General features: G+C 43.9%; 1 protein-coding gene across 6 annotated transcripts in view; it reads left to right on the top strand.

Moving 5' to 3' along the window:
• The first annotated feature begins 12741 nt into the window (after positions 1-12741).
• SLMAP (sarcolemma associated protein) overlaps positions 12742-22109 on the top strand; it is a 153764-nt gene continuing 144396 nt past the window's right edge. For all 6 annotated transcript variants that reach the window (XM_075549998.1, XM_075549995.1, XM_075549997.1 and 3 more), the window contains exon 1: positions 12742-12939. In XM_075549998.1, coding sequence (XP_075406113.1) covers positions 12742-12939 — 198 coding nt within the window. The remainder of the gene's footprint in view (positions 12940-22109) is intronic.

The following is a 22109-nucleotide window of genomic DNA, read 5'->3' as shown; positions in this document are numbered from 1 at the left end:
ATTTATTTGAAAAGGTATTGTAGAAACCAAACTAGAAAATCAAACGCCACCAAGTCGATTCCAGTTAGATATTGTAAAGGAGTTGTAAAAAAATAAACACATTTTGCTTCTACATTTATTATCAAGTTTTTCCTATGCAAATGAGGTAAAAGACAACTGTATGTAGAAGACTGACTAATTCTCACTATTGGCCATACCAGTGAAACTAATATTCAGTGAGCACTACTGTCTTCCAGGTACCCTGCTGGGCTTTTTTCTGGAATTGCCTTTCTTAATGCAAACTAGATCCTTGGAGGTGTTTGTGGGTTCTTTGATTTTGTTCTTCTAGGTGAGGAGGGTGAGACATAGATGAGCTAACTCAATTACCACAAATAACAGTACTGGTATGTTTGGGGATGTGGTTCCAGCATTACAGCAAAGTTTTTTTGGGGAAAAAGAGTGAAAACAACCAATGCTGGCTGGGGAGTAGAGAGACTGGAACCTCCACACTGTAAGACTGTAAACTGGTCCAACCACCATGGAAAACAGAATGGTGCTTCCGTAAAAATTGGAAGTAGAAATGCCATATGATCCAGCCTTCTCCTGATTACCCTAGACAAATAAGAGCAGCTTCTCAAATAGATATGTGCACTTCCACGCTCATAGCAGCATTCTCCACCAAAGCAAGACAATGAAAACAACCCGTGTCCATCAAGAAATGAAACGATGAACAAGCCATGATGTACACACCCCATGGAGTACTCCACACTATCAAAGAACAACAATTAATCTGTAAAACACCTTCTAATGCATATCACCCTGAAGGATATTGTGCTGAATGAAATTAGTCAGTCACCAAAGGACCATCATTGTATCAGACCACCACTTTTAAAAGTCAAGTAAAGATTGACACACAGAAAGAAAGATTCTTTGAAGGTTACTAGGAGTGGAAGGGAAAGAAAGGGCAAATCTCTAACTAGAAGGTACATGCATTCTAACTCGAGTGAAGGAAAAGACAATATGCACTAGGGGAGGTCAGCCCAAAATGATCAAGGCAAAGGAAGACATTTGAGGCAGTTAAAGGTAGTGAAACCCACAATCTCAAATCCACTGCCATCGAGTGGATTCTGACTCATCGTGACCCTATTAACTCGGGTTTCTGTGGCTGGCAACCTTTACAGGAGCAGAAAGCCTCACGTTTCTACCACAGAACAATCGATGAGTCTGAGTCACTCACCTTGATGTTAGCAGACCACAGCTTACCTGACAGTCGCACCCGAGCTCCTTAAAGGCAACAAAGGTAAATATACTACACACACATCTTGCAGTAATACTAATAGCAATAATCTATGAGTGGAGACATAGATAGACTCACAAGCGGAGCAATGGAAAGGTGAATGATACAGGATGACTACAAATACATTTGACGAAGGATATTTCTACCTATGTATTTATATGTGTTGCAAATAAATCCACCAATACAGTAGAGAATACAGGGGATAAAGTAATAGAAACTTCTTGGCCATAACCAAACACTGAGGGAATCAGTGACTGGGGCTAAGGACTTTGGACTGTAGTCTCAGGGGACATCAAAGTTAATTGGCATAACAGTCCATAAAGATAGCCATCTATGGAAATTATGCTAAGTGAAATAAGCCAGGCACAAAAGGACAAGTACAACATGAGTCTGCTGAGGTAAGCTTAAAATGCAAAAGGGGCAGAGGGGAAAAACTTCTGTATACTTACATTCCTGGGGTGAGATGCGGGTACTCTGGCAGGGGCCAGACCCAATCCAAGGATGCATATGGCAGCCAACTAAACAGGAGGGGGAAAGAAAGAAACAGAAAAAAGAAGAGACATGGGTAGTGGGGGAACAGGGCACTAACTCACCCAAGAGGAGGGTGTTGTTTACATCTCCACAGGCGATGGGGAGAGGGACGAGACTTCTACCTGGTGCACCAAGATGTGAATGCAGCATACTGGCATGAAGCAGGGAATCAATAGAGAGGTCTACAGGGTCGTTCCCCAATCCCAACTACATGGACACGCCCCCCCCCCCAAGAAAAATTCACTTCAGAGGACAGCACTGAAGCTACCGCTCAGGGAGAGAAGCACTTCTGATCAGAGCACACAGGAGCAAATGAAGAGGGAAGGCGAGAGAGTGGAGCACATCCTGGCCCACCAAGCCCTGAGGATGATATTCCTGCCCAGAACAGCCAATGCACAGAGTTTACCATAGGGCCGGCCCCACTTCGGGACAAGACATCCCTCCCAGACCCATAGCACTACGGGGGACAACACTGGAGACACAGTGGGGAATTGTGCCCAAGCTGACTACACTACACCAGGGAGAAACACGAAGGGCGTGAAACAGAGCAGCAAGGGGACCAAAGCAATGAAGTCCCCGCGGAATACCAAAAATTGACTTTGGGGCCAGGGCATGGCACCCCATCAGACGCAACCGGAAAACACTCCTAAAGGTCAACAAACAGACCTGGACCTATTTATAGGCTTTTCTTTTTTAGGTCGTTTTTGTTTTCTTTTCTTTTGTTGCTTTGATTTGCTCTGCCTTGTGTTTGTGCTTAGTATTGTCTCTGCATATCTATCTAAGATGGGCAGGATAAACAATCCAGAGGAGAAAACAATAGGACCAATGGTTGGGGGGACACCAGCGAGGGGGAGGCAGGAGAAATGAAAGGGGTATCAACCAACCCAGGGAGAAGGGAACAACAAGTGATTCAAAATCGATGGCAAAAAAAGAAAAAATAAAATCGATGGCAAGGAGGGCATAGGATGCCTGGTGGGGCTTGATCAAGGGCAATGTAACGGAGAGGAATTACTGAAACACAAATGAAGGTCGAACATGATAGTGAGACAAGAGGAAACTAAAAGGAAATAGAGGAAAGAACTAGGAGGCAAAGGACATTTATAGAGGGTGAATACAGGCATGTACATATGCAAATACATTTATATAAAATATAGGGAAATAGATCTATGTACATATATTTATATGTTAAGTATTAAGGTAGCAGATGGATATTGGGCCCCTACTAAAGTACTCCCTCAACACAAGAACACTTTGTTCTAATAACCTGGAATTCCATGATGCACACCTTCCTGACACAATCACTGAAGACAAATTGGGTGCATAGCAAATGTGGGGAAGAAAGCTGATGGTGCCCGGTCTTCAAAAGACAGTGTCTCGGAGGTGGGGAGCGGGGAGGGATGGGGAGGGAAAAAAGGAAAATGAGCTGATTCCAGGAACCCAAATGGAAGGTGAATTTTGAGAATGATGAGGGCAACGAATGTATAAGGGTGCTTTAATCAATTGATGCATGTATGGATTATGATAAGAGTTATATGAACCCCGATAAAATGATTTACTAAAATTTTTTTGAAAAAGAGATAGCATCTGGGGTATTAAAGACTTGAAGATAAACAAGCAGTCATCATCTAGCTGAGAAGCAACAAAGTCCACATGGAAGAAGCACACCCGTCTATGTGATCATGAGGTGTCGATAAAATCAGATATCAGACATCAAAGACCCAGAACAAAATATCATATCATTGAGAGTGAGGGGCAGTGCAGAGTAGAGACTCAAAGCCCATCTGTAGACAATTGAACATCCCCTTACAGAAGGGTCACAAGGAAGAGACAAACCAGGCAGGGTGCAGTATAGCACCGATGAAGCAACTTTCCTCTAGTTCTTTAATGCTTCCTCTCCCCATCCCCCCACTATCATGACCCTGATTCTACCTTACAAATCCAGCTAGATCAGAGTATGTACAGTGGTAGAGATAAGACCTGGAAACACAGGGAACCCAGGACAGATAAACCCCTCAGGACCAATAATGAGAGTAGCAATACCAGGAGGGGAAGGGGAGGCGGAGGGAGAAAGGAGGAACTGATTACAATGATCTACATATAACCCCTTCCCAGGGGGACAGACAATAGAAAAGTGGGAGAAGGGAGACATTGGTCAGTGTAAGACATGAAAAAATAATAATTTAAAAATTATCTGGGATTCATGAGGAAGGGAAAGTCAGGGAAGGAGGGCAAAAAAGGAGGAGCTGATACCAAGGGTTCAAGTCGAAGAAATGGTTTTGAAAATGATAAAGGCAACATATGTACAAATGTGCTTGACACAATGGATGTATGTATGAACTGTGATAAAAGTTGTATGAGCCCCCAGTAAAATGATTTAAAAAGATAACCATCTACATCGTGCTTTGGGGAGTAACAAGTGGGGTCTTAACTGTCTGTGAATGGCATTCTAATCTGCAACTATCTGTCTTTCCCTGTTCAGAGGAGAGCTTTGTGAAGAAAATTGAAGATGTGAACCCTAGCCTTTAGCACCCTGAGACGTGAAGAACTAGATGGTGCTCAATGATCACTTCTGACGGTTCTGAAAAGGACGCAATACAGGGTCTAGGATATGGTGGGCGAAAAACATGGAACAAAACTCGAAGCCATGGAAAAGAGCAAGCTTGCTGGTCTGATGGAGACTGGAAGAACTCCTGGGGCACTCGGCACTACGGTATCTCCAGTCCTGAGACCCACGTGGAGCCTTCAACTGCACTCATAAGTGTGGGTCAACTTTGAGCCACTGAATAGCCAAGCATATGAGGTGGACAATAACGATAGGAAGGTACACCCTTCTTAGAAAAACCAAGCGTATGCAAAAGGAAAGCTTTACCCAGGGGACAGGATAGAAAGCACAGCACTGGATAGAAAGACAAATGGAAATGGAAAACATAGGAAGAATTGGGAAGAGTGCTGTTACGTTATGTTCCCCATTGCAATTAATGTTATGAAACAAAATATGTATGAGCTGTTGAGTGGAAAACCAGTTTGCTCTGTAAACTTTCACCCTGTTCTAGAGGAATAGAGGAAATACTAGAAAACAAAACCCACAAACAAAACAAACTCACTGCCAGCTAGTCAATTCCAACTCAGCGATGAGACAGGACAGAGTAGAAACTCACTCCTGTGAGTGAGTTTCAGAGTTTGTAAATCTTAATTGGAGCAGGAAGTCTCATCTTTCTCCCAAGAAAGGGCTGATGGGTTAGAACTGTTGACCTTGTGGTTAGCAACCTACCTTGGAACCCACTAGGCCATCAGACCTCCTTTAGGGGAGAAAAGAGACCCCAAATTCAACATCAGTTATCAAGACACATTCATTCAGTCTTAAACAGGACAAAGACAAGACAGAGACAGAGAGAAATCATGCGGGTAAACAACACCATCAGCTCAAAGCAACAGTGTCATCCAAAGATTCACAGAAATGCAAACACCTCAATAGGACATGGAGCACAAAGAAAACAGCTACAAAGTCATGACTGGAAGCAGATCAATTCATCACAGTTGCAGGCAAGACTACAGAAGTGGAAGAAGGACCATGATTGGAATATGTTGTGTGCACTACAGCAGATTTGAAAGACTTGGAAAGAAAAGATTGGCTCCGGGCCCTCAGGGTATGGCTCATAACTAAGCCACGCTTGCGCTCCAATTTTCATCAAGGGCACATAGGGCAAGTCTCTGAGGGGGAGGGGGACCTGTGTTGGTCTGGTAGGGGAGTGCCGGGAGTCCACTTTCAAACACACTCTTCCTGGGGGCAAAGCTTTTCACCTTGCTGGTCAATGATCAGAAAGAACTCAATGGAGGCCGAATGACTGCTGTTCCTGTGAGGGGTCATCAAGTCAGCTCTGATTCATAGCGACCCATTTACACACAACAAAATGAATCACTGCCCCGCCTGTGCCAGCCTCACCATGGTTGTTATGTTTCAGTTCAGGGTTGCAGCCACACTGTCAATCTATCTTTAAAAAATGTATTCATTTATTTAAAGTCATTTTATTGGGGGCTCTTACAGTCCACCTATCATTTTGAGGGTGTTTTTTCTTCTTTTTCTGATCTACTTTAGCAAGCATGATGTGGAGACTAAAAAAAACCCCAATTTCTTCACGCTTCCATTTCTCTTCATAGAACAACAATTTTGCTGTGTCATTACCAAAATTATGAGCAACTCAAAGGAGTATATTTTTTCTCTTCATTGTTTGATTTCTAGGCCCTTCCAAAGTATTTGTCTCCCAGTAGGCATTTAATTCAATATTTATAGAATGAAAGAATGCATTGCTCATTTGTACGTTCATGTCCTCCTCATTAGAGAGTTACAGAGAGCTCTATCTTACTTCATTCCATATTAACCTACAAGATAAAAGTTTCCTAAAATGAACATTTTTTCATCCTCTGAAATGAAAGCCTTCCAGGGCATCCTTATTGCTACAGAATAAAGTACCCGGAGCACAGTAATAGTTCAATAGACATTTGTGAATTGATGAAGATTCTTCAAAAAACATAAAAGGGGCATTTGAATTGCACTTCCACCATCTTTCCATGCCTGTCAGATGCAGCCTGGAGATACTTCTCAAAGATCCATCACGTTGGCAACCCAAGGAGAACCCCAAGTCCTGTTCAAACTCGTACCGGTGGGTGACGGTGGTACTGGAAAAACGACATTTGTGAAATGCCACCTGATTGGTGAGTTTGAGAAGTATGTAGCTACCTTTGGGGGTTGAGGTCCATCCCATTGTGGTCAATACTAACAGGGGACCTATGAAATTCAACTTGGGGGATCCGACTGGTCAAGAAATGTGGGGGGAATGCCAGCACCCCACAACTAATCATGGGTCCAGTAAGCGCAATTGGACGGTTAAGCTTGCTTCTCTGCTAGATGGCTGCTTGTTTATCTTCAAGCCTTTAAGACCCCAGACACTATATCTTTTGATAGCCGGACACCATCAGCTTTCTTTACCATATTTGCTCATGCACCCATTTGACTTCAGCAATCCTGCTGGGAGGGTGAGCATTATAGAATGCCAGGTTATTAGAACAAAGTGTTCTTGCTTTGAGTAAGGACTTGAGCAGAGGCCCAAAGTCTGTCCACTTCCTCAGTGTATTGCCATATAAATATATTTACATAGGCCAATACCTCTATTTTTATGAATTAATATATTTACATAAGTGTACACCTATGTTTATACCTTTATCCATAGCTTTGCATACTAGATCTTTCCTCTGTTTCCTTTTACCTTCCTCCTGCCTCACCATCATGCTCGCCCTTCTGCCTCTTAGGAATTCCTCTCAGATAGACTGCTGTTGCTCCAACACCACCGAGAGCTCTACGTTTTCCTCCCTGTTGCTTTTAATTCCCTAGTTGTTCCCCTGTCTATGGCGTTGTTTGCTCACCGCTCCTTTCCTCCACCTCTCTCTCCCCACAAGTCCCTCCAGAACTGTCAGTCCCATTGCTTCCTACTTGGGCTTGCTTCCCATGCCTATCTTATATAGGTAGGCAAAGCAACAATAACAGAGACAAAACAAAAAGAAAACAAAAGATTGAATGAAGAGAGAGAAAAAAAGGGGAAAAACTAGCAAACCCCCTCCCCCCCAAACAAAACAAAACAAAAAAGCATACTGTCTGTCTGCCAACCTTTATGACTCTTCCCCACCAGTCCTGGGGGGTTCCGGGAACTGCTCCTCCTTGCCTGAAGTCTATTGCCACCTTGACTTTAGTCCGGCCTTGATACACACTAGAAAGTGCTCCCATGCTCACCTTTTAGTGGACTCCTTATAATCCCGGGTCGTGGGCAGCACAGCTGATTCTCGCTCTGGCTAGTTTTCATTCATCACATGTAAGCCGCCTGCGGATTTCCTGGGCTCCTTCAGTACTCACACTTTCTCAAAATGCATCATGGTTTGTCCTGGATTTATGATGACATCTTTCCAGGCCAGATCAGGGTAGGGTGAGGTACTGGAAGGCATCTAGGTATTGCTCTGGATTTTCTGAGTAGCTGGCTAGGTCACTTTAAAAATAAAAGTTTATTGATACAAAAATTCACATATCATAAACACTTTCATAGTTAAGTTGCTTTAAGAAAGTTGTATATACATCATCACAATCAATTGTGGGCTCCCTCCTCTCCTGCTGCATTCATTATTTGCTCCCCACATTGCCTCACCCTTTCCCCCTCCCACCCTTGATAAACCAGTGCATCAGTTATTGTCTCCATGTATCTACTCCTCCTGGGCTTTATAAACTGGGAAACCTAACAGAAACAATAAAAAAACAAAAAAGAAAGAAAAATAATACTATAAATATCAAACAGCCAGAGAGGAAATTTCTGTCATGGAACAAGTAAGAAATATTTAAACCTAGAGCAAATTCAGGTTGGGTCAAGAGGAATGTCAACTGACCAGGTATCAGATTATACCTTAATCCCTTCCACCATAGTCAAGTTTACAATCATCTCTGTCAGATAGGAAAGCTGGGCACATCCCTCGACTGTGACCAGAGGGGATGTGCTAGAGGTTAATCTGACTAGAGACTCTGCAGATGGATCTGGGGCTCCCACAGTCCTCCATCACCTTCTACAAATTGGGTGTTCACAATTCAGGCTCTGATACTTTTTGGTCATCGTGTTTGGATTTTTGCTATCATCATCTTTGGATCACATAGGCTGGTGTACTTCTTCCCTGTGGATCTAGTTCACGTCTCATGTAGATGGCTGCTTGTTTGAATACAAGCCTTTAAGACCCCAGCCACTATTCCGATGGGTAGCTGGGACCATCTGCTTTCTTTGCCACACCTTGGAACCTGAGGGCCTCAGACTGATGTCTCTGTCCTTGGCAGTTGGGACTCCACTTTAAATCTATGGCCAAACCCAAAGTGTCTTCTAGAAAGCAAACTAGGCATCAGAGGACCATGGGCTCATGGTTCATTTTCCGGAACCACCAGCTGATGGTGGCATCATATCAATTTGTGCGGCTTGGAATAGTAGGCTACTCAGAGCCACAGGATCTGTCTTCTGGCCAAATCTGAATGTGGTCTCCTATTGGGAAATTGGGATCCATGGTTATCTATTTACTAACTCAATGAAATTGGAACCAAGGATGTAAATAGACCAGTGTAGGGGGCCATTCACTGTGCAGGGAGAAAGGCGACATAGGCGGGGCTGAAGAAGCCTCTCGAGTGGTCTTTGGAATGACAGGGTTGGCGATTTTTCAATGACTTCCCAAATGATTTTGGGCCGTGGCTTGGAAAAAGGAAAAAAACAAACAAGAAAACAAAAACCCAAACCCCAAACAAAGCAGAGCTCAACTCTATAAAACAAGGGCCCTTGCCCCTTGGTTACTCTATAATTTGGAAGAAGGATGTCTGAACGGTCAGGAAAGGCATTAGATAACCCAAAATTTAGCTCCCACTAACACATGGCTGGGTCAGTGGGTAACTTCTGATGGGGAAAGGGAGTCCATTTTTGTAATGAGGCAGTAGAAGACCATGCGCCTAGCTTTCCTGCAGAATTTTAGAAAAGCCAAGGGATTGAAAAAAACAAGATAGAGTGAGTTCACTTGAACATAGAGACTAATAGATAGTGATTAAACAGCATGAGGCGGTAGCAGTTACATAGATTAAAAAGAAGACAGCCCAAATAGGGAGTGAAATGTCCCAGAAGAGGGAAAGAAGGTGGAAGAGGGACTCAGGAACAGAAGTGCAGGGCCATGGTTCTGCACAGGTGACATGAGAGACAAAGAGGCTGCAGGAGAAGGGCACGGAGTAAAACATGGGGGAGTAGAAAGGCTGGCATGTGGGGTGGGTGGCCAGATACAGGGCTCAAGGGTGCCCACCTTGACATGGGCCTCCAGAAACAGTAGGCCACAAACTCACTGCCTCTGAGGAGATGCTCCCTTCGAGCAATGCCATAGGACAAGGTTGACTTGCCTCTGAGACTGTACTTGCTGATGGGAGCAGAGAGCCCCATCTCCCTCCCACAGAGAGACAGGGGCTTTCCAAGTGCAGCCTTGCAGTTCCAAGCGCAGCCTAGTATGCCACCAGAAGGACTCCACTTCGTCATGGTGAAACATGAGAGTGGAAAGGCAGGAATGTGACCAGAAGGTGAAGCCAAGAGATTCACCCCCGCCTCCAGGGACACCCAAGTGTTCTCCTGAGCCTGGGAAGTTTACCTCGGAGGTTTGACTTAGGAAGTCAAGAGGGATATCTGCGTCACGGTAGCAAAAATATTAGCATTTGGGGATGGTTTTCCTTGATTCTGGCTTCTATATGTAGAAAGAATTCACACACGGCAGAAGCACAATTGTAAGTCACAGTAAACCTTTATGAGTGAAAATAGAGCTTTTACATCCTCACAGGCAAGAATGGATAATCTCAATTGATGCAGGATTGTTATAAGAGCGGTAAGAGCACCAATAAAATGATTTATTAAAAAAAGAAAAGGAAAACAAAATGGGTGATCTTGGGAAAATGTGGAGCGCTGTGTAAAGGGCCACGCGGAGAGACGTGGAGACTAGGTAAGGAGGCGTGGCAGAACGGAAAGAGGGAGAGAACGTGCCATCTCCAGGAAGGGTAGAGACAAGGGAAGCAGGTGGAGGTGGAACCTAAAAAGAGAGAGCCAACACCTGGCCTTCACTTTGATGTCCTCCCGCCCTGGCTGGTCTCTGTCCCCATCCACTGGGAGGGCATGGTTGTGAGCACCGGGGATTCTTAGTGGATGCCTTGCTGCGACGTGGTGTTGCTGGCTCTTATTGCGCACGCCCAAACTTTGATCCCTGTCCTGCGTCCAGTTCCTCGTGCACCTATGGTGAATGGATCTGTTGCGAATCATGATTTTGTGACAATCCTCTCTGTCCTACTTAATTAGCCATGAGTCTCTGAATCCTTGGACAGAAGATTGGCCTCACGCTGGTGGTCTCCCTCATCTGGATTAATTATTTTTGTCCTGTTTGTAAGACCTAATAAAGACAGTCTCTGTAAAATATACTTGAATTTGGGGCCTTTTACCAACTAAAACCAGACCAACGGTTGATTCACTGGAAATCCTTTTTTATTCCTCTGATGCACAAGTTGTGAGACTTGTAGGAGTTGAGCTGCTCAGCCATGAGACGGCCAGGAGTGGGTGGATGAGGGCATCATTTTACCCACAAATAAGATGGCTGTTAATGAACATCTCGATTGGATGTGTCTGTTCTTTTTCATCGTTGGAGTTTTCAACGAGCACCATAGTATATACAATGGAGGAAAGCCGGTCCCTTCTTATCCGTAGGTGCAGTAGAATGCCGGCAGGTTTCGCTTAAACACTCTTCAGCTCGCTGAGTCTTCCTTGCCCTTAACCAAAATGGTCGTCAAGGTGATCCCCTGGTTTGAAGCTGGCAGCCCTTCACAAGGATGGCCCTCAAAGGGGCGTTACAAACAACCTACCCGCTCCTCTGCCCTGGACCAACATGGCCGCCGCGGCGTCGCTCACGTGACGTCTCGCGACTACGGAGCGCGAGCAGGGGTAGGCGGGCCTTTGAAGGGTGCGCGCTCCCGCGGCGGTGCACCGGGTAGGTCTCAGTCAGAGTCACTATGGCGGCCGGCGCTGGCAAGGTAAGCTGCGGCGGCGGCGGCGGCGGCAGCGGCGGGGGCGGCGGCGGGGGCCGAGGTGTCCGGGCTCCAGTCCCCGCGCTCCGTCCGCGGGAAGGCCGGCCGAGGAGGTGTCCGGCCGCGGGGGCCGGCGAGAGGCGGGCTGAGCTGGGCTTGGGCTGAGGCGGGCGGGCACCGGCGCCTGACGGCCGTTTGTTTTGATATTTCCTCCACCAGGTCGGAAAGTTTCCTGCCTCGGCGGGCACCGCCTGAGCGCGCCCCGCGGGCCCCGAGCCGGGGACGTAGCGGCGGACTCTGCCGGGGCCTCCAGGCCTCTCCGCAAGCCCAGGGCCGGCCTCCCCCCCCCCCCTCCCGCCTCGTCCGCCGGGAGCCGCGGCTGCCGTCCCTGCGATGCGACCCTCGCGGAGGCGACCCTGAGCGCCGCCGGCCCGGGTGCTGAGCCGCGACCCGGACGTCCCACGGTCACGGACCAACTTCCCGCCGGCCGGGACCCACGCGTCTCCCCGGGGTCGCGGGCGGGCGCCTCCGCGGTCCGCACCGGCCTGCCGAGCCGGATCCCCGCCCTGCGCGCGGGGACGCCCGCCAGGTGCCCGGGAACCCCGGCCCAGCCGCTGCCCGCGCCCAGGTCCGTCGGCGCCGCCGCCTGGGCTCGCGGCGGCCCGGGGACCCCGCGCCCTCTCCCGCGGGCAGCCTCCGCAGAGGAGCGGGGCGTGCGGACCGCCTAGCCCGCTGGCCGCCCAGAGCCCCTTGCCGCCCCTTCGCTGCCCCCGCTTCGGGACCTTGCACCCCCGAGGCCCTCGAGCACCACGGGCAGGGCTGCCCGGAGGCGCTGGCCGCCCCGTCCTTCGGCCCCCAGGGACGTCCCCCGCGGCCCCGAAGCGACCCTTCCTTCATGCTGCAGTGCTGTAACGTTTCCGCCACCGAGGGGGGAGCGCGGCCGCGATCCCAAACCGAACCCGAGAATTGGCGTCTGACTCAGCTGCGTCGGCACCTCCAGTCCCCAAACTGTCTTCCAGGAGTTTTCTCGGCCCGAGCCGCCCGATGGTGGAGCCGATTTTTGTCCAGGGAAGAGGATGGATTGAGCTCTGCGGACGGGGGGCTTTTTGTGATCTGGGCACAGCCGGCTTTTAAAGGAGGTGATGGGGCTTGCGCTCGCCGGTCTCCTCGCCCAAGTGAAGAGTTGTTGATGCCCGCTGGTGATGCTTAGACAATGCGCAGTGAGCTGTAGTTGAACGTTTTGGGGGGGATAGGCTTGGGAAGAGCAGCCCGGATCCGGAGGAAGCCCTCTTTGTCTCTGCTAGGAGAGACACCCCGTCTGTCCTCGATGCCGTCAGCCCTGGCCATCTTCACTTGCCGCCCGAACTCGCACCCGTTTCAGGAGCGCCATGTCTACCTGGACGAGCCCATCAAAATCGGCCGCTCGGTGGCCCGCTGTCGACCCGCGCAGAATAATGCCACCTTCGACTGCAAAGTGCTGTCCAGGAACCATGCGCTCGTCTGGTTTGACCACAAGACGGGCAAGGTAATGTCACCACGTTCGTTGTCCAACTGTCTTTGCTTTTTTTCGTTGCTTGTCTGTGAGAGGCATCAAGCCGGCAGCACCCCAAGGTTTTCGCACCTAGACAACTGGCAGCCAGGCCACGGAGTCCCCCATTTTTTTTTGGTGTGCCTGTTTCTAGTGCAGATTTCATTGAACGGGTTGAATGGAAAACAGAGCTGGTGTTGTAATTAAATGCCCCAGGAGGGCAGTGATAGCTTGATAATGTGGTCATTCCCAGTGAAATCCCAAACCCTGACACTAGATAGTGAAACTTAGTCCTCTTTGTAGAAAGGTGAACTTGGCCGTCCCTTCTTTGTGTTTCCCTCCGTCCCCACCTCTCCTTGATTAAGACAGCCAGCAGCGATTCCCAGAGCAGTGCGGGAATCCCGGCAGCATTTCCCTGGCGTTCCAGCGGCTCAGCGTGGAGATGTGCTTAACACAGCTTTTGGTCGCGTTGTGATCAGTCTTTCGAGTAAGGGCAATGCAAACAGCCTTTCTTTTTGGAAAGATTTGTTGCATGTTTGCCTACAGCAGCAACTTTCAGTACTGTAACCTACGTAATTGAATCAAGTTTGAAGAACTGTGACTTGGACATTTTCTGAGGTCCCTTTACCATTTCGGTGAACAGCTGCACCTTGCTGTTGAAAATTGCTTTTTCATGTTTCCTGGAGCTCTGTTCTGAGAACCCTACTTAAGATGTACTTACAGAGGTGGCATTTGAAAGTTTATGTGTGGAAATGAACATCTTTGTGTATGGAACTCGTCCAATTATTATTGTATTACCTACTTGTGATAGGGTCAATTCCGTGTTCTTCATGTCAAGTGTAACCATTCTAACATTTTAAGTTGGCCTAATACCATGTGTACGGGTGCTTATATTTTAAGAATACAAAGAAAAAGATTGTGTTAGGTCATTTCAGTTTTTAAAACTCGATGTGTGTGTGGAGAGTATAGGAGAGAGCTCAGTTTTGGGCTTAAGCTTATTGTTTTTGATGAGCTACTGACTAATTTCCAACTAAAAGTAAGTTATGTAAGACTAATAGGAATATCTCGGGTTTCATCTCCTGACTTTTTGCCCCTTTCTGGGTTAAATGATTGTCTTGCTTAAAAGAAGACTTTACATCTTCAAGAATAGTGTTTTGAAATGAGAGACATCTGAGCCTCAAAGGGAAGAGAGAAAGCATACTTTTGGAGCGACTGAATTTTGGAGTTATTATATAAATTATTTTTAAAGAAAGGAGGAAGAGATCGCTAAAGTGCTTTGTGCTTGCATAATACCTGCACCCTACTCTGTGTAGGATGACAACTGAAGAGTATGGGAATTTTTCTGTACAACGGCAGATGCTCATTACCTGTGGCACAGACCGACCGACCCCCTTTTCCCTCCTTGAAAATGAAAATTTGGGTACTTTTGAAACTTAATAGGTTACTCATAATCTTTCAAAGTGAATATTCACAGAGCTCATCTTCCCAGTAATCTAGTTCAACAAAATCATTAACTACTGATACCTTCACTAGCTTTTATTCTTTTACCGTTTTTGTATCTAGGCAACCATGAAGGTCCAACCGAATCAGAGAGCAGGTTTAATCTCAGTGCATTCTCTGCACATGTACTTTCTTTTATTCTTTACTTTGATCCAACACTTAAAGGAGACTGAGTTTTTCTTTCACTTATTTGAGAATTAGTCATTGCATGAGCAGTCTAATAAAGCCCTCATAATAGCTAACTTTGACATGACTCAGATATATGAATAGTGACTGTACAGTGTGTGAATTGAGATATGTTAAAACCTTGACCCAAATATGCTAATTAGAAGAACTTATTTCTACCATTTTTACTTCCTTCATTAGCACAATAATAGTCAAGATTATAAGGCTATTACTTTATTGTACCATCCAATGTAACAAAAGCAAATGACCAGTCAGTTCCTGCCAAGGAAAAGGGTTCTTTTTTTTTTTTTTTTTGGAAAAGGGTTCTTTTGAGAATTAGATATCAAACTCAAAATTTAAGTTTGATCACCCAGTATCTGTTTATGGAGCATCAAGTGTATATGCTAGACACTGTACACAATCCCAAAGAAGACAATTGACCAAATATCTACTGCAGTTAGCTCGTAGCTACAGGGACTATTGAAAACCCCTTGGCCTACTGTAAATTCCGGAAAATTTCTGTTTATAACAAAGTAATCACGGACTTTCCCCCCCCCCCTCTTTTTTTAATTGACATTTTTAAGCCTTGGTTTTTTATCAGGTGAGAGTAGTATGTACTGTTCTTGTAAGATTGAGATAATCATTGAAGTTACACCCTTTCTTAAGACTCAGTACTTGGGGAGAGGGAAATGCTTCCAAACTGCTCTTCACAGTTTGTTGCAGGCTTTTAAATTCTAGGAAGGCAATGAGAAATTAATTTGTGTGTGTCTGTGTGTATATGTGTGTGATGGCATATATAGAAATAATTTTTTAGTGTAAGCACATGAAATTGAGAACTTTGTCTAGATTGGCACTTTAGGTCAATGGAAAGTAGAAAGCTGGGAAGTGGAAAGTTAGTAATGAGCTGGTTGACTTTCATTTGTGAGTGACGATTGCATTGCGCATTGGTCATGGGAGTTTATTAAAAGCTAGGAGAAATAAACAGGTAATGTTCATTGTAGAAAAGTGGTAAAATCTAATGAACCAGGTGAAAATTTAGGTGATACTTTTTTTTTTGATGTTGGGAAATTTTTTACTACCAGATTTCTCTTTTTAAAAAAATCATTGTACAACTCTTGTCACAATCCACATATATTCATTGTGTCCAGCACATTTGTACATCTTTTGCTGTTATCATTCTCAAAACATTTACTTTCTACTTGAGCCCTTGGTATCAGCTCCTCATTTTAGATGACACTTTTTAATGCTAAATTAATGAAATGTGTTACTATGTTTAAGCCTGTATATCGGAGGATTACAGGTTTGCCATAAACAAAATTGAATAATCTTCCCCAAATCATCTTTTCAGGGGTATGTTGTTAATGTGTTTAGGTGCTGCTGAGTTGGTTCTGACTTACCGTAGCCGGGTGTACAACAGAAGGAAACCATGCCAATCCTGCACCATCCTCAAAATTGCTACTATCTTTGAACCCGTTGTTGCAGCCACTGTGTTGATCCATCTCACAGAGGGTCTTTATATTTTTACTGACTCTACTTTACCAAGCATGGTGTCCTCCAGAGACAGATAACAGGCCTAACTTGTGTGAGATGAAGTCTTGCCATCCTCACCTTTAAGGAGCATGTGGAGTTTATTTCTTTCCAAACAGATTTGTTTGTTCTTTTGACAGTTCATAATATAGTCATTATTCTTCTCTAACACTGTAATTCAAATGGGACAGTTCTTCTGCTGCCTTCCTTTATTGTCCAGCTTTCACATACATAGGAGGCCATTGAAAATACCAGGGCTTGGGGCAGGTACACCTAATCCTCAAAATGATGACTCAGATATAACCAAAACAAACAAGCAAATCCATTGAGCCAATTCTAACTCACAGGGACCTTACAGTACAGAGTAGAACTCCTCCTTAGGGTTTCTGAGACTGTACGTGTTTACACAAGCAGAGTGGCTGGTAGATTTGAACCTCCAGTTTTGTGGTTAGCAGTCCAATGTTTAACCCAAGATGCCATTTCAGAGATAGTAGTTTGTCAGTGTCCTGCCTGTTATCTTTCACTCCACTTTGGCGACCAAGCACTTTACAACTGGTGGTAGAAAATAGACTGAGTATTAGTCCTTCTATTGACTTGAGGTAGAGTGGTTACATAGAAGGCCAGTGAGTGAACTGCCTCCTTGTGATGTGGATGACATTGTTTGACTTGAAGTTTAGGGGATAAGTGACAAGTTAGTAGTTGAACAGTAGTCTACTTCCAATCTCATTTTTTTTTCTTGTAACAAACTATTTTGGAGGACCTGGTCTATCAGGATCATCTTAGTGGAGGGCCTCGTGTTGGTAGGGGAAGAACTGACAAGAAACTGTTGTTTCCTTCAAGGACTTTATATTTTAGCTAGCGAAGGAAACCTGACCTTGAGAACACTTGATTATGATGTAAGCTTAAGTACTAAACTGCTAGTGTTTGAATTGGACTTTAAAATATAGGTAAATAGATAAAAGTTAAGGAAAGGTGAGGTTTAAGTCTTCCTTCTCTGGGAAGGAGAGTGAAATAACACTGGTGAAAGCAGATTATTTTGAATGAGTTTGGCATCTTTCAAATGATGCTGAAACTGAATTTGTTGGTTTCTTCTGGAAAATAGCTGTAGGTGAACTTCCATTCTGTGAGATGATTGTATGGTTATGTCTTGTCTTTGTAATTAATTGTCAACCTTGGAGGAGGAGGACTCTGCCGATGTGTCTGTTCCCCACTCTTGTATGAAATAGATGGTGAGTGGGTAAGCGAGTAGATCATGCAGTGCCTGACTACCAAGCTTAAGGACATGGACCTGTGGGCTAGTGAAGGCCATGTCTCGAGAGTCCTGAGTAGGTGACAGAGTGATACCACAATGGTGTGTGGAGTGGCCGGGAGCAAGGAAAAGTGGCTAACAGATAACTTATGTACTATGCTCCATCCTAAGTGCTTTGTGTGTTAATTTACTTAATTTTCAAATAACTGTTTGAAGTAGGTGCCTGTTATGCCCATATTTGCCATAATTTATGAGGCAGTTGGGACAAAGTGAGATTAAGTTAATTTGCTAAAGTTCACGCAGTTTATAAATGTCATAGCTGTGATTTGAATTCAGATAGTTCTGATTCTTGACTCTAGACTAGAGCATAGGTTTCCGAACTTACTTGGCCTACTGCCCCCTTTTCTGGGGCAGGAGCTGGGGAAAGAGTTGGGGTGAGGTAAGGTAGGCATTGCTTAGTGCCTCCTGGCATTACAAACTTCTGTACGTAGACCATAAACTGGATAAAGTGTAGATAGCTGCTTTTGCAGCTCCCCCTGGAGAGTGGTATTACCCATTTTGGGAAACACTGCTTTGCAGGCTAAAACTCATAGCACCCTTGTAGGGCAAAGTAGAACTGCCTGTGGCTTTCCACGACTAACTCTTTACAGGAGTAAAAAGTCTTATCTTTCCCCCCAAGGAATAGTGGGAGGTTTTGAACTGCTGACCTTAGGGTTAGCAGTGTAAAGTATAGTAACCAGTATGCCACCAGGGCTTCTAACCTCACAGTCACTCTGCTATGCCAAGGTGCTATCATAGTGTAGATGTGATGTGGTTTTAGTAGGGGCATAGCCCAGATTGGCAGGAGGAGTGAAAATAAAAATGTCAGAAAGTGAAGGGAAAAAGAGACAAGTGTGCTAATTTGTCCATTGAGACGTCACCAAGAGAGCAATTCTTTATGGGCTAAGATTTAGGGAAAGTTTTATGGATGAGATGCAATTTAGGACTTTGAAAAAGGACAGAATGTAGAGTCAGTCCGGAAAAGAACTTGGAGTGGAAAGAATAGCACAAGGGCGGGCACAGAGACAGGACTGATATGGCATGCTCCAAGGACATGGCAAAGCAGTCATTGCAAAGAAAGAATCTCCAAAACTCAGCAACCGAGACCATTTCTTTCCTATTTCTTCACATATCTTACCATGACCACAAAGATCCTGTCTCCGGTGTTCCCGAGAACAGCATCCACTGATTCTGTTTGTGGGTTTGTCTGAACAGATACTTAGTTTTTTCTTGTTGGCAGACATTAGAAAGGTCATTAGGAGGTGCTGGTTTTTGTAAGAAAGTAATTTATTTGACTTCTGTAAATGTCTCTGGGTGAGGCAAGTGAATAAGCTGAAAAACTGATGGTTCAAAAAATACTCCAAGGCACCTTGGAAGATAGGCTTGGCAATTTGCTTTAGAAAGGTCTCACTCTGGAAAATCCTACAGAGCAGTGGTGCTCTGCTCACCTGGAGTTACTGTAAGCCAAGCCGACCAGCAACAACACGAACAGTGTAAAAGGTACATGTTCCTAAGGTCAGGCTATTTATCCCCACAGATGACTCCACATTCATTCTCTTCTCTGCTCCTTTTCAGAGTAATGGGTAAGGACTGGCGAGCTGTATCTATTATCTCAAGCTGCTAACTGTGGGAAGTGCATCCAGTTAGTGTCTAACCTCCATTAGTTGGTGTTAGTTGCGGTTAAATTTACTTTTTATCTATGCAGGCTCCTATTTGGTTATCTTCAGTGGAATTCATACTAAAGTGGGCTGTCTATTTTGTTTGATAGAGTGCTAGAGTTTCAGTGAAAAGATGGTGAGATTGGTTTAAAATGTATGTTTTAAATCAAGAAAAATCATATTTGTTAGCTGCTGAAATGTTCTAAAGCAGTGGTTCTCAGCCTTTCTAATGCCGCGACCCTTTCATACAGTTCCTCATGTTGTGACCCCCAACCATAAGATTATTTTCATTGCTACCCAAAGGGGTCTCGGCCCACAGGTTGAGAACCACTGTTCTAAATAAAGACTAACTCTCCTGCCCAAGCTTCTCTCACATATACTAGATTAATGAGACAGTTCATACTTTTTAAAAAAAGTTTTATTGGCATATAATTCATGTATAATACAATTTAAAAAGAGTTGTACAATCATCACCATAATCAGTTTGAGAACATTTTAATTCTTTTTTGTACTTACTGTTATTAGAAGTAGTTGATATTTGTTCAAAAACCTTTGCTGTTGTCCTGCTGGTTTTTAGCATGATGAAGTCCTTTTAAAGTGCCTCATTTGTACCCCAGTTTTATCTTCTACTACTCTTTTCCTTTGCGTCAATCTCTGTGCACTCGCTATGTGACAGTGCTTACTGTTTCTGGAACAAGTGCCCTTTCTGCTGTTTTGCCTTCCAGAATGACCTTTCCCCTTCATCCCTTGAGGCTCAGTTCCACTGAGAAGCTTAACTCTTAACTTCTTACTCTGTACTCCCATAGAACTGTACACATAATTCCATTATGGGACATAGACACGAAATAACTATGATGCAGTTGTACTCTCACTGGACCAGATAGGAGCTCTAGAGAACAAGGGGATAGGCACTGTATAAATGTTTGAATGGTAAAATGAGAACAATAGAACAGTCAAAGGGCAGAAGGTCATTCTAGGTAGTAATCAATTTATGATCATGAACTCAATTATCAATGTTTTCTATTGAAAACTTAACATTGTGGAGTCACAAGCAATCTAATAACTAATCTAATAACTAATTTTGAGCTACTAGATATAGCAAAAAATTATATATGTATTGCAAAATAATATATTTTAAAAAGGGTTTATACTATTTACAGTGCTTTAAAATTTCATTTTATCAGTTGTGGCTGATTCTCCTTTATCCAGGAAGAGTTTGATGTATAGAGGTTATTTGTATAAGGTCGTCTAGTAGTAATTATATGTTAGCATCTAGATCTTCCTTCCCCAGAAGTAAAAGCCAACTGCTAGATACTTATTCTGAGCCATCATATTATGAACTATAGTGTTTGTTTTTTTTAACCAGGGGAGAGCACACGAACGCAGTTTTTTTTTTTTAAAACAATTGTTATGAAAAAATACTTTCTTTTGCTCTCTGGAAAGGTAATCTAAGCTATTGTTTTTGAGCATTGCTAAAATGCTGCTATTTGACAGACTCCAAAGACTGAAAAAACCTGAGTTAATTATTTCTCTGAGTCAGCTAGCATTTTGAGAAGTTACCTGTACTACTCCTAGCAATAAAAATACTCTTTCTTAGCTCGCATTCACACAGTGGATTTGGATTTGGGGCTTTATGCAAACAAATGGAAGAGTTTTGGAAAAATTTGTTGGGTCATGTAAATTTTTTGTTCTTTAAAGAGAATAGCTGGGAGGGGGGGGAAAAATGAGGAGCTGACGCCAGGGGCTTAGGTGGAGAGCAAATATTTTGAGAATGATGAGGGCAATGAGTGTACAAATGTGCTTTACACAATTGATGTATGTGTGGATTTTGATAAGAGTTGTTTGAGCCCCTATTAGATGATTAAAAAAAAAAGAATAGCTGGCAGATGTAAAGAAAAAGAGTAAAGTTTATGTAGGCATTTGAAAATGTAGACTTTTTTGATGATTAATATTGAATCCTTTGCCAAATATTACAATATGGATTAGATTTTAAATTTAAGGATATAAAGAACTTTGTGCAATAAGACTTTATCATTGCTTTTATACTTGTAGTTTTACTTACATTTATAACTACTGATTTTTCTGAGTCAACCAGGAATGGATTTTTAACATAGATATCAAGCTTATATATATATGTGTGTGTGTACATATATATATACGCATTGATTTAGTAATAAACAATAGGAACAGTTTCATAAAAGTTAAAATTTACAATAAAGAACTGTATAGAGTAAAAGATGAATGCTCCCATGTGCATACATAGCCAGCAATTTTTTCCTATTCCAGAAGGAACTGTTGTTATTAATTGGATATGTAATTTTCAGAACTATTTCTGTCTTTGTGTAGATAAGGAAGCATGGTTTTATTGTTGTTATTGTTCCTTTTTCCCATACACATTTGGATCATAATTTAAAATGTGCTTTTTAGCTATGAGATGATCTCATTTGGAAGTGCCAGCCTTACTAGACATGTCTCTATGTGCTCTCAAGGTTTGACCAGAGTTCAGACTGTTGTGAAACCACGGCTACTAGTCAGTGAGTGCTCACCGGGTGCTGTCTTCATTTAATTTTCAGAACAAACTTTAGAACTAGGTGCTGTTACTATCTCCCCTTTAACAGGCGAGAAAGCTTAGGCACAGAGGGGTGAAGGAATTTTTTCAGGTTTATACACGTAGTTAGTGGTGGAGGCATGATTTAAATGCCAGTCACACTCTTGACTACCGTTAATCATCAGTAGTTTTATCATCAATCCTTTAGTGAATGATAGATGAAATGAAAGAAAACACTGAAAGAACCGTTTTCCACTAATTCTTAGATATTTGGGAGGATCAGTGTAGAATTTTACTTTGTAGGCTTTATTTATTTGGTGGGTATTGAAAATGTACACTTAAAAACATACACCAGTTCATCGGTTTCTGCAGATACACTGAATGTGACTGTACGTTGGTTACATCCTTGGACTTGTGCAGCCACGTTCACCTCCTTTCTGACTTGCTCCTTCCGGGAACATGAACTCACTGCTCTCCGCCT

The sequence above is a fragment of the Tenrec ecaudatus genome, chromosome 5 (genome assembly GCF_050624435.1).
Source record: "Tenrec ecaudatus isolate mTenEca1 chromosome 5, mTenEca1.hap1, whole genome shotgun sequence".
NCBI lineage: Eukaryota > Metazoa > Chordata > Mammalia > Afrosoricida > Tenrecidae > Tenrec > Tenrec ecaudatus.
This window is presented reverse-complemented; position numbering and strand designations above follow the sequence as displayed.